The sequence below is a fragment of the Zophobas morio genome, unplaced genomic scaffold, assembly GCF_036711695.1.
Source record: "Zophobas morio isolate AGI-343-1 ecotype UQ-CSIRO unplaced genomic scaffold, CSIRO_AGI_Zmor_V1 ptg000026l, whole genome shotgun sequence".
Taxonomy (NCBI): Eukaryota; Metazoa; Arthropoda; class Insecta; order Coleoptera; family Tenebrionidae; genus Zophobas; species Zophobas morio.
Window position 1 is genome coordinate 1,601,093 of NW_026972131.1, and position 12,858 is coordinate 1,613,950.

The 12,858-nt window shown below is 33.1% G+C and overlaps 1 protein-coding gene across 1 annotated transcript in view; it reads left to right on the forward strand.

Moving 5' to 3' along the window:
- Nucleotides 1-1,474: 1,474 nt before the first annotated feature.
- The window catches only part of LOC135136320 (ubiquitin-conjugating enzyme E2 R2), a 32,202-nt gene continuing 20,818 nt past the window's right edge, over nt 1,475-12,858 (forward strand). Inside the window, exon 1 of the mRNA XM_064065544.1 lies at nt 1,475-2,172. Within this exon, the coding sequence (XP_063921614.1) occupies nt 1,993-2,172 (180 nt within the window). The 5' untranslated portion in view covers nt 1,475-1,992. The remainder of the gene's footprint in view (nt 2,173-12,858) is intronic.

Genomic DNA, 12,858 nt, shown 5'->3' on the forward strand with positions numbered 1-12,858 from the left:
CGGCTTTTCAAATGTTTTGCTTTTCGGACTTTCGATATTCAAATGTTCAATTTTTTTACTTTTCGATTTTTTGATATCTCGATATTTCAGTTTTTCAGTATTTGGATGTTTCAATTTCCCAATTTGGAATTTTCAATTTTTCCATTTTTTCAATTTTCGATTTTTGTTTAATTTTGATTTTTCGATTCATTATGTTACGACTTTTCGACTTTCTATATTTCTTGTTTTCCTATATTTCGATTCTTGGATTTTTACATTTACGATTTTCGGTTTTTCGGTTTCTTGGATTTTCAAGTTTTCTATTATTTCATTCATCGAATTTTCAATTGGTTTCATTTCTTTTCGGTATCTAGATTTTTCAATTCTTTTTTTCCACTTCCCAGTTTTAGACTTCTCAATTTTTTACTTTTAGATTATTCGATATTCAAATTTTCAGTCTTTTCATTTTTCGATTCCTCGAATATTCAATTTTTACATTCTTCAATTTTAGCTCTTAGGACTTTTTCGACCATTTTTCAACTATTTTGATATTTGCGGAACATAATTATCCCCACCCACCCACCCTGCCTCCGTTTCAGTGATTGATTTTATCCGGTCAGAATGAAATGAATAATCTTATACTTAACAGAAATAAAATTAGTCGTTAGAATGAGAAGAGGGTGGGTGGGTGGGGCTAGTACTTGCTAAGATAAGATTAATTTTGGCAAATAACATACCTTCTATGGAAATAGAGGGTGGGTGGGCGGGGCTAATATTTGATAAGTTAAAACTGATTTTGGCACTTTTGACATTTTCGACCATTTTTCAGCCATTTCCGGATATTAGTTGGACATTTTTTGAACATAATTAACTCCAAATTATGTCTTTTTTTCTACATTTAGATTCTTCTTTTTTTAAATTTTCGATTTTCCGAGTTCTTGGATTTTCAAGTTTTCTATTGTTTCATTCATCGAATTTTTGATTTTTTTTCGATATTCGAATTTTCAATTGGTTTCATTTCTTCTCGATTTCTCCATTTTTCCATTTTCAATTCTTCGATTTTTTCAATTTTTCCACTTCTCAGTTTTAGACTTTCCAAGTTTTTTACTTTTCGATTATTCGATATTCCAATATCTTCAGACTTTCGATTTTCCATGACAGATTTTGGCACTTTTGACATTTTCGACCATGTTTCAACGTTATTCAAAATGATTTTCATCTAGTCGCCTATGGGTGCAGATTTTCATCAAGCGAAAGATAGGAGTTGAAGCGATTTCAAAGCTAGATGAAAATAATTTTGAAACGTCTTTTATATACCCACTAAATTTTGCTTACGTGAATTTATAGCGCTTAGCTCTTGCAGCGTAAATTAAGCGAGAAACACTCATTCCAAGATTTCCAAGAATAAAAAAGGTAAAAAACGTACGAATCATCAAGTCATCACACAAATGTTCTAAAAAGAGGTAGGGGGGCTACTACACGCATGCGGCGTGATAAGAAAGTGACGTTCAGCTGTTCGTTCTATGGCTAATTCATTGAACCTACGAAACGCACACATAAAAATACGGAGCTACGACATGGCTACGACCGTACGAATCCGTAAAGTATAAAGATACACCTTTCAACCGAGTGCGAGCTCATCCTCAATTCCTAATTATATTTTCACCATGTTATGATCACTACTGGCCTTAGTTCGACTAGTGTTCGGCTCGGAGTGTAACAATAATTGGATTGTGAACGTGACAGTGTTGTTTTTTAGCAGTGAATTGGAGATTTTTTGAGTTGACTATCGTTAAAAAATAAATTGACAGAGAAGTTGGCTGTCAAATCCGAAATAATCGATAGATTAAACCTAAACTTGACGAGGTATTGAAGACATTTTTGGATTGGGTGATACGGATTTATTTTGGTTTAGTGTTTAATGGCGTCATAATCGACGACTTGAACAACGTAATTTTGCGTTGAAAATTTTAGTGAAAATCACTACTAGACAATCATTGTGATTGTGAGAATATGGCAACAACGAAAGCGACCAGTAGTGCTCTTAGGGCCTTAGCTGTTGAATACAAGAGTTTGCAAGAGGAGCCTGTCGAAGGATTTTGTGTAAAGCTGGTGAATGAAGACAATCTATTCGAATGGGAAGTTGCAATATTTGGACCACCTGATACGCTCTACATGGGAGGGTGTTTCAAGGTATTTATAAGTCTTTGTTTGGTGTTTTAACATTACCCTCAAGGAACTGTACAATTTATACTGAGTATTGAGTAGTTGATACCCCACATTGTGAAAGTAAAGTACGTTCAGAGATAATCTATTAAAATCTACAGTAACAATTTAAACATTGACCCTTGAATGAAAATAATTAAAATTACCACGTCACACTTTTTTTTATTTATTATAGTTGTGTTGTATAGCACTAGTGAATAGAGTGCTGACCCATGCTAAGGACAAAGTACCATGACACATACTTTACTTACCTTCAAAACACTTCATTCTTTCCCTTATAAGTACTGTATAACAAAATGATTTTTGTTGTCACGTGTAGTTTAAGCATTGTTTATTATAATGCAAGCAATTTTAGTCTTAAATGTTGGGTAACATACGCCGTTTAAATATATTCAGCTATTACAAAGGATTATCAAAATTTTGAAAGATATTGGTACGGAACAACTTGCAAAATTTTCGTGTGATGGTCAGATGATCTAAATTTAGACGTTTTTGAATCTTGATAATAGAACTCAGTACAGAAATAGCCGTACAAAGGGATCTTCGACTCGTTGTTGGGGGCATTGCCACGTGATTGGTTGTTGCGTTATTTGTTTTCAATTTTTTTATTCTGTTCTATACGGAAGGATAATAAAGAAAATATGTATCTTCAATAGCAAATTGCCACCACATTAACAAGGTAATTATAATTTATTAAAACGTTACCTTGTTGGTTGTTTATTAATGTTGTTAATTAAAGATAACGTCGCAGACAAAACTTTAGTAACAAAGAAACGTCATTTGTGTTCAAATTTTCAGGAGATATTGTTGTGTAATAATTAATTAGTCAAAATTGTATAAGAACATTTACAATTTAATTTTGAAATTGCATAAATCGTATGATTTGCTTTGTTCATGCCGAGGAACTGATGTCGTCTTACAATTTTCTTGAATAATATGTTATTTAAATGTTAAAAAGTAACACAGTCCTGAAATCGTTTGAAAAAAATAGCAAACATAATTAAATAACAATTTTTCTATTTTTAGGATTTTAGATTCCCCGATTTTCAGTTTTTCAATATTTTGGGATTTTTCAACTTGGCGATCCTTCAATTTCTGGATTTTTCGTATTTTCGATTTCTTAATTTTTTTATTTTTCGATTTCTCAAATTTTCGGATATACATATCTGTTTTACTGTTTTTCAATTCTTCAATGTTTCGATTTTTAGTTCGATTTTTCAATTTTTTAATTTTTCGAATTTTTTTTGTTCTAGATTTTTCAGTTTTATATTTTGTCCATTTTTTTCTTAATATATGAAGCCTTGTTTTCCCAACAAGAAACTGACAACATGTTTAACTGTCCTATTATTGAAAAAGAACTCTTATTTATTAACAAAAAAAAACTTAGCCCCACCCACCCGCCCGGATCTCAATTGTGATGAGTTTTTCATTCCAAATCAGACGAAAGGGCGGAATTTAACTGCAAAATCCTCATTTCTCGATAAGAAATTATCATATGAAATATATTTTTACATCAATATTTCTCTAAAAATTTCTACCCTTGTAAAAAAGCATATTTCATATGGTAATTTCTTGTAGAGAAATCAGGAATTTGCAAACAAACTCCGCCGCTCAGCTCATGATGAATAAAACATTCGTCACAATTGACAAGGGGGTGGGTGGGCGGGGCTTATATTTTGTCCATTTTTTTTCTTAATATACGAAGTTTTCTTGTCCCAACCTGAAACTGACAACATGTTTAACTGTCCTGTTGTTGAAAAAGAACTCTATTTATTAACAAAAAAAAAACTTAAGCCCCACCCACCCGCCCGGATCTCAATTGTGATGAGTTTTTCATTCCTAATCAGATCGAAGGGCGGAGTTTAACTGCAAAATCCTCATTTCTCTATTTCTATATTTTGCAAACTAAACTGCGGCCGTCAGCTCATGATGAATAAAACATTCATCACAACTATAAAGGGGTGGGTGGGCGGGTTTTATATTTTGTCGATTTTTTCTTAATATACGAACTCTTCAATTTCCAACAAAAAACTAAAAACATGTTTAACTATCCAGTCATTGAAAGAAAACGTTACATGTTGAAAAATAAAAACAAAAATTAAGCCCCACCCACCCGCCCTGATCTCAATTGTGATGAATTTGTCATTCCTAATTAGATCGAAGGGCGGAGTTTAACTGCAAAATGTTCATTTCTCTACATGAAATTATCATATGAAATATGTTTTTACATCAAAATTTCTTTAAATATTCTACCCTTTTAAAAACATATTTCATATGGTAATTCTTGTAGAGAAATGATGATTTTGGAAACGAAAGTCCGTCCTTCAGCTCATAATAAATAAAACATTCATCACGATCGAGAAGGGGTGGGTGGGTGGGGCTTATATTTTGTCCATTTTTTCTTAATATACGAAGTCTTTTTTCCCAACAAGAAACTGAAAACATGTTAACTATCCTGTTGTTGAAAAAGAACTCTATTTATTAACAAAAAAAAACTTAAGCCCCACCCACCCGCCCGGATCTCAATTGTGATGAGTTCTTCATTCCTAATCAGATCGAGGGGCGGAGTTTAACTACAAAATACTCATTTCTCTACAAGAAATTATCATATGAAATATTTTTTTACATCAATATTTCTGTAAAAATTTGTACCCTTGTAAAAAAGCATATTTCATATGGTAATTTCTTGTAGAGAAATCAGGAATTTGCAAACTAAACTCCGCCGGTCAGCTCATGATGAATAAAACATTCGTCACAATTGACAAGGGGTGGGTGGGCGGGGCTTATATTTTCTCCATTTTTTTCTTAATATATGAAGCCTTTTTTTCCCAACAAGAAACTGACAACATGTTTAACTGTCCTATTATTGAAAAAGAACTCTATTTATTAACAAAAAAAAACAAAACTTAAGCCCCACCCACCCGCCCGGATCTCAATTGTGATGAGTTTTTCATTCCTAATCAGATCGAAGGGCGGAGTTTAACTGCAAAATCCTCATTTCTCTACAAGAAATGATCGTATGAAATTTTTTTTACGTCAATATGTCTCTAAAAATTTCTACCCTTGTAAAAAAACATATTTCATATGGTAATTTCTTGTAGAGAAATCAGGAATTTTCAAACTAAACTCCGCCGGTCAGCTCATGATGAATAAAACATTCGTCACAATTGACAAGGGGTGGGTGGGCGGGGCTTATATTTTGTCCATTTTTTTCTTAATATACGAAGTTTTCTTGTCCCAACCTGAAACTGACAACATGTTTAACTGTCCTGTTGTTGAAAAAGAACTCTATTTATTAACAAAAAAAAACTTAAGCCCCACCCACCCGCCCGGATCTCAATTGTGTTGAGTTTTTCATTCCTAATCAGATCGAAGGGCGGAGTTTAACTGCAAAATCCTCATTTCTCTACAAGAAATTATCATATGAAATATGTTTTTACATCAATATTTCTCCAAAAAAATTCTACGCTTTTAAAAACATATTTCATAAGGCAATTTCTTCTGGAAAAATAAGAATTTTGCAAACTAAACTCCGCCGGTCAGCTCATGATGAATAAAACATTCGTCACAATTGACAAGGGGTGGATGGGCGGGGCTTATATTTTGTTCATTTTTTTCTTAATATACGAAGTTTTCTTTTCCCAACAAGAAACTGACAACATGTTTAACTGTCCTATTGTTGAAAAAGAACTCTATTTATTTACAAAAAAAAAAACTTAAGCCCCATCCACCCGCCCGGATCTCAATTGTGATGAGTTTTTCATTCCAAATCAGACTAAAGGGCGGAGTTTAACTGCAAAATCCTCATTTCTCCATAAGAAATAATCAAATGAAATATTTTTTTTACATCAATATTTCTCTAAAAATTTCTACCCTTGTAAAAAAACATATTTCATATAGTAATTTCTTGTAGAGAAATCAGGAATTTGCAAAAACTACACTCCGCCGGTCAGCTCATGATGAATAAAACATTCGTCACAATTGACAAGGGGTGGGTGGGCGGGGCTTATATTTTGTCCATTTTTTCTTAATATACAGGGTGTCCCAGAATTCGCGCCATTCCCGTGAATGACATGTTCCCTGTCCCGAACTGTGCCGTAATTCGCAAAAAGAATTGTCCAGGCTTTAACCGTGTGAGAACTGGAAGGCGATTAAGTTGACCAATAGAGAGGCTGCTTTTATATCCGAACGTTTCTATGTTCAAAGTTACCTATGCCAAGAACAAAAAATCGGGTAATACTAAAGTTGAATGATTTTTTTCCGAATCCCCCTCCGTCAACAAAAGGAAACAGAAGTGTGGTTATAAATTTAATCATTTTGACAATTGTTTGTCATAAACTGTCACGAAGTTCATCACTGACCTGAAGAGACGCTTCTGCGCCAAAGATGACTGATTAATGTACACAGAGACAGAGACGTTTACTTTAAGGCAAGTAGCATGGGACAGAAGTTATTTCTGCTGCCACTCTAGTTAAATTGTGTTTAACTGGGCTGTACATGTCATAAGAGAAGCTGTTTCATTTCATCGTAGGCAAATAATACATTTATTACTATTCTACATAGAGTAGCTACCGAAGAGGAGGTATTAGAAGTCATTTTCTTAGAGCCCCGTGAATAATCGTCGGCACCCAGACCAACAAGTGTTTCACCGATTGTTACATCGAGCAAGAGAAGATGGATCTTTTCAACCTAGTCGGAAAGGCCGTGCTGGGGCTCCACGGAATGTACGTGTGGGTGCTGAAGAGCAAGTGTTAGAAAACATGGAAGCGGATCCTAGGAGAAGTGTCCTCTATGTAGCGCAAATGAGTGGATGCTCAAGATCGACCACTCATCGTATCCTTCAAGAGAGAATACTGCATCCTTACCATTACACGAGAGTGCAGCATCTGCGACCAACCGACTACCCGTGACGAGTACATTTTGCTCAGTGGTTTTTGCGACAAAATGAACTAAATCCTGATTTTTCACGGCGCATTCTTTTCACCGACGAATGTTCATTTTCCCGAGAAGGAATGTTTAATGCACACAATTGGCACTTCTGGGCACACGAAAATCCACATCTCACTAGGGTGAGAGCATATCAGGAGCGATTTACTATTAATCTATGGGCTGGAATCATTGGTACTACTGTGGTAAAAATTTTAATGCATCTGATAAAATCACTAAACTCCGTTCCTGTTTTTTAGGTGGGGCCGTTTGTGTTACCTGATCACCTTAATGGGGAGGCATATGCTAATTTTCTACGACTAGAGCTTCCGGCGTTGTTGGAAGACGTTCCTTTGAATGTACGGCGGAATATGTGGTTTCAGCACAACGGCGCTCCTCCACATAATTCGATACTTGCACGGCGAACATTGAAAAGAGTCTATCTATCTATGTTAAATAATATACAACACAACATAATGCGACGAGCTAGAACTGGCATTGAAGTTAATGGTGATCATTTTGAGCACATTGTTTAATAACGTTACAGTACAACGATTCCGGCCCATAGATTAATAGTATTGCTCTTGATATGCTCTCACGTTAGCTAAATGTGGATTTTCGTTTGCCCAGAAGTGCCAATTGTGCGCATTAAATATTCACATGCTGGTCAAGGAGCCGATGATTGGGGAAAAGACCTGTATATTCGCACACAGCAGTGGCTGCATAGCGTTTACATTCTCCATAAATTAACATCATTTCCAAATATTCTTTATACTAGTATGAATAAGACATCAGTGACTTAGTGGTATTGGTACTGATTTGTTTATAGTTTGTATTGTTCTTAAAAAAAATGCAACTACACGATTTTTGTTATAATTTTTATTCGTATCTTTTCACTGTCTAGAAAGTACTCGCAACTTTAAAGAAACTGTTTTAAATCATCATGTGCAACATCAATATTATTCTTGAATAAGTCTCAGTTTTCAGTATCTCCTCCACATGATTGACACCACAGCAGATACCTATGATCTTAATACACCAGAGAACTGGAGTCTCGTCTCTTTTTTCGTTGCTTAGATTAGGTATCAGCAACAAAGCTGTTCAGTAAAAATTGATACTGTTTATTGAAAATCATAAGCACCGATTAATCAAAAGCAATATTTATGTTTTAGTACACTAAATAACGTTCTTTGAATAGACATGTGGTACTCTTTTTTAGACATAACGATAAACTTAATATCAGGGATATGATGCAGAGTAAATTCTGAAAATGTACTAATTTTCGTTAAAAATAACAACACATTATTCACGGGGCTCTAAGAAAATGACTTCTAATACCTGCTCTTCGGTATCTACACTATGTAGGACAGTAATAAATGTATTATTTGCCTACGATGAAATGAAACAGCTTCTCTTATGACATGTACAGCCCAGTTAAACACAATTTAACTAGAATGGCAGCAGAAATAACTTCTGTCCCATGCTACTTGCCTCAAACTAAACCTTGACGTCTCTGTGTACATTAATCAGTCATCTTTGGCGTAGAAGCGTCTCTTCAGGTCAGTGATGAACTTCGTGACAGTTTATGACAAACAATTGTCAAAATGATTAAATTTATAACCACACTTCTGTTTCCTTTTGTTGACGGAGGGGGATTCGGAAAAAATTCATTCAACTTTAGTATTACCCGATTTTTTGTTCTTGGCATAGGTAACTTTGAACATAGAAACGTTCGGATATAAAAGCAGCCTCTCTATTGGTCAACTTAAGCGCCTTCCAGTTCTCACACGGTTAAAGCCTGGACAATTCTTTTTGCGAATTACGGCAGAGTTCGGGACAGGGAACATGTCATTCACGGGAATGGCGCGAATTCTGGGACACCCTGTATAACTCTTCGATTTCCAACAAAAAACTAAAAACATGTTTAACTATCCAGTCATTGAAAGAAAACGCTATGTATTGAAAAATAAAAACAAAAATTAAGCCCCACCCACCCGCCCTGATCTCAATTGTGATGAATTTGTCATTCCTAATTAGACCGAAGGGCGGAGTTTAACTGCAAAATGTTCATTTCTCTACAAGAAATTATCATATGAAATATGTTTTTACATAAAAATTTCTTTAAATATTCTTGTAGAAAAATGAGGATTTTGGAAACGAAACTCCGCCCTTCAGCTCATAATAAATAAAACATTCATCACGATTGAGAAGGGGTGGGTGGGCGGGGCTTAAATTATGATCATTTTTTCTTAATATACCAAGTCTTCGTTTCCCAACTAGAGACTGAAAACATGTTTTACTTTCCTGTTGTTGAAAGAAAACTATATATATTAAAAAAAAGAACAAAGATAACGTTATTATACCGTGTAATTGTTTTTGCCAATTCTGCAATGTTCGGTTTTTAATCAATCGATTTTTTAATTTTCAGTTTAATAATTCTTCGTTTTTCAACATTTTGGTTTTTCAAATAAACATTCAATTTTTGATTTTTCAATTATTCGAATTCATTGTTTCCATTTTCCAATTTTTTTGATTTTTAATTTTTCAAAATTTCGATTTTCAGTTTTTCAAGTTTTGAATTTTCAATTTCATAATTTCACATTTTTCGATTTTTAAGTTTTGTTATTTATCTATTTTGGAATTATGTATCTGATTTTTCAATTTTTCGACTTAAAAATGATTCCATTTTCAGTTCTTTATTTGTCCATTTTCTCAGATTTACAGTTTAATAATTTATCGATTTAACAATTATCCAATTTTTCAACTTTGTAATTTTGCAATTTTTTTTCAGTTCTATATTTTTACAATTAATTTTTCAATTTTCCAATTGTCAGGTTTTTAATTAATCAATTTTTTGTTTTTCAAAATTTTGAATTTTTCAATTACATACCTATTCAATTTTTGATTTTTCAAATATTTGAATTTCATTGTTTCGGTTTTCCGTTTTTTTTTATTTTTTATTTTTAAAAATTTTGATTTTCAGTTTCTCAAGTTTTCTATTTTAAAATTATTCGAATTTCAATACTTTATCTTTACAATTTCCCAGACTTATTTTCTTTTTTAATTAATATTTTATAGTTTTCTTTGTATAACACGATTACTTAAGTACATATTTCACATGGCAATTTTTCATAGAAAAATAAGGATTTTACAATTAAGCTCGGCCCCCCGGGTTACGACGAATAAAAAAACCATCAGAATTCAGATAGAGTGGGTGGGCGGGGCTTATATTTTGCCAATTTTTTTCTTAATATACACAGCCATCTTTTCACAACAAGAAACTTAAAATATGGTTAAAATGTATTATTTTTGCAAGGAAATATGGGGCGGAGCCTAATTGCAAAATCGATACTTCCTTTTCTAAATTTTCGAAGTTAAACATCTTTTAAGTTTCATGTTGTGAAAAAAAATCCACACATATTAAAACAAAAAGGCAAAATGTCTACTGGTTTACAGAGTGATAAGAATGTTTTGCAAAAATTTTGATTTTTTATCAAGTTTTTAACAACGTAACCTGTGCAACTGTACAAAGCATTTTTTTCTCTCAAAGAAAGTTCTTTTTTCTTCAAATTCCAATTTCTAGATAAAGCTAAATTTTCTTTTTCTTTAAGAACATCGTTTTCTTTTCTGTTATTATTTCTAATATAACTCAAAAAACTAACTAAAAGTGTAGTTTAGTCGGTTTCGTAACTTGAGTTATTTGAAACGTCCAAATATTGAGAAACTGATAAAAGTTTTAAGTCATACACATATTTAAATTGATTGGATGTCGACCGAATTTGGCAAAATAGATTTTCAAAACAATCTTGAGAAAATCTCGATGTTAATAAATATGAGTATTTTTTTTTTCGTTCAAAAACAAGTTTTGCAGGTCTAAAATTGATGTCGTGGTCAGAATTCTATAGTTTCCCTATAGACAGTCATATTAAACCTACTCAAGGCCAAAATAGTTGATCTAGAACTAATCAACTGGAACCACCTATGTACAACATCAACAAAAACAGCTGTCCCTAGAGAAGATTTGTCTTCTCTCTCCTCTTCCGCATCAAATTTTATTCCACAACTAACGTTTCGATTCAAAACGTTTAGAGAATTTGACATCTTCATTTTGTTAAAATGATTAGATTGTTTAAAGATCCATATTTAATTTAGACGCAAATTGCCTTCTTCTTCACAAAAATCTTTAATGCGTTGCACGTCAACCAAATCAGAAGCTAGTTTATATTTTTCAACAAAATCGTTTGGTAATTGAATGATTTTGTTCTGTACCAAACATTGCTTTATATTTTTTAATAAATGTGGCCCATCTGCTAAAAAGTAAATTTTTTCGCCATTAACTGGCTTTAGGACATAATTTTTTGTATCGCATTTTCTTCCAGCTTTTATTCCAAAGGTTTTCCACATAGCTTGAAACGCCGATCCCATATCTGAGGTTACAGAATGAACCTTCAAACCAATTGCACCGATTTTCGTAAAACCTTCTTTAAGAACGTTAGCTAGAACTGCCCCATTCATACTGTCTCCAGTAAAATAGTATGAAACAATTTGTTTCCAGCGAGTAGTAATACCTCCCACAAGAATTACCAACGCTTTTGTCGCTACTCCCTCATGTTTTGGTAAAGTAATTCCCCCAATATACGTCCCACTATGTACACAATAATCAATCCCAGCTTTTATATCCATTTCGTCCAACGCCACCATACAATCCCTCCCAAAATCCCGATTAAGCGATTCACATTTAATTTTCAAAAACCCTATAATTTCATCCAAAACTCCAGATTTAAACTCTAAATTTTGTAAATGAAAATTCAATGTTCGAATAGCTGGAAATGGTAGTTTCATTTTTCTTAACAAGTTATATCCACTGGTCCCACATCCAAATTTAAGCTTCAAAGATTTAATGATTGTTTGCTCGGAACATTTTTGAATTTTTTGCCTTTTAGAGCCTCAATTTGATCCTTTGTTAATATATTTGCCAAATTTTTCCTTAAATTTGCATTACACATTTTTTGCAAGTATAATTTTTGACTTAATTTTTTATTACTAATTTTTAACATTCTAACTTTTTTCTTAGCGTATCATTTTCATCTTTACTCGGCGCAATGTTCATGTTTTTTAACCATAGTGCACGAAAATACGGCTTTTGTGGAATAGCTTTAAAGAACATTCCATTCTCAGATCTATTTTTACAACCTTCCACGCTACAGCCAATCATCGTTCAAATTTCTACTTGACGAACGGTTATGAATGTCAAATTGACAACATTAAAATAAAATTTCTTTTAAACATGGCCGACTAGTATAAAGATTATGGCCTGTCCAAAGGAATGTCAAAGGTACATTACGTGCTGCCATCTATTAATAATTCAAAAACGACAAAAGAATTATTAACACCTTTTGAAAGGCACAAAGGCATTCATACCGAAACAAACCACCATTACACGTTTTGAAGTCCCATAATGTCAAGTCAAATTAAAATTTTGCTAAATTATTAAGTGTAATTATTAATAGATGGCAACACGTATCGTACCTCTTGGACAGGCCATAATCTTTATACTAGTCGGCCATGCTTTTAAATAGGCCGAAAAATGATACACCAATAAAAATGAATCCCGCTCTTTGCCTTACTCTTTTCATAATAATTATTATCTAGGTACACTAATAATAAGAATTGGTTTAAATTGATTAAAACATATAAATAGTGTTAAATTTAATTTAATGTTAGATA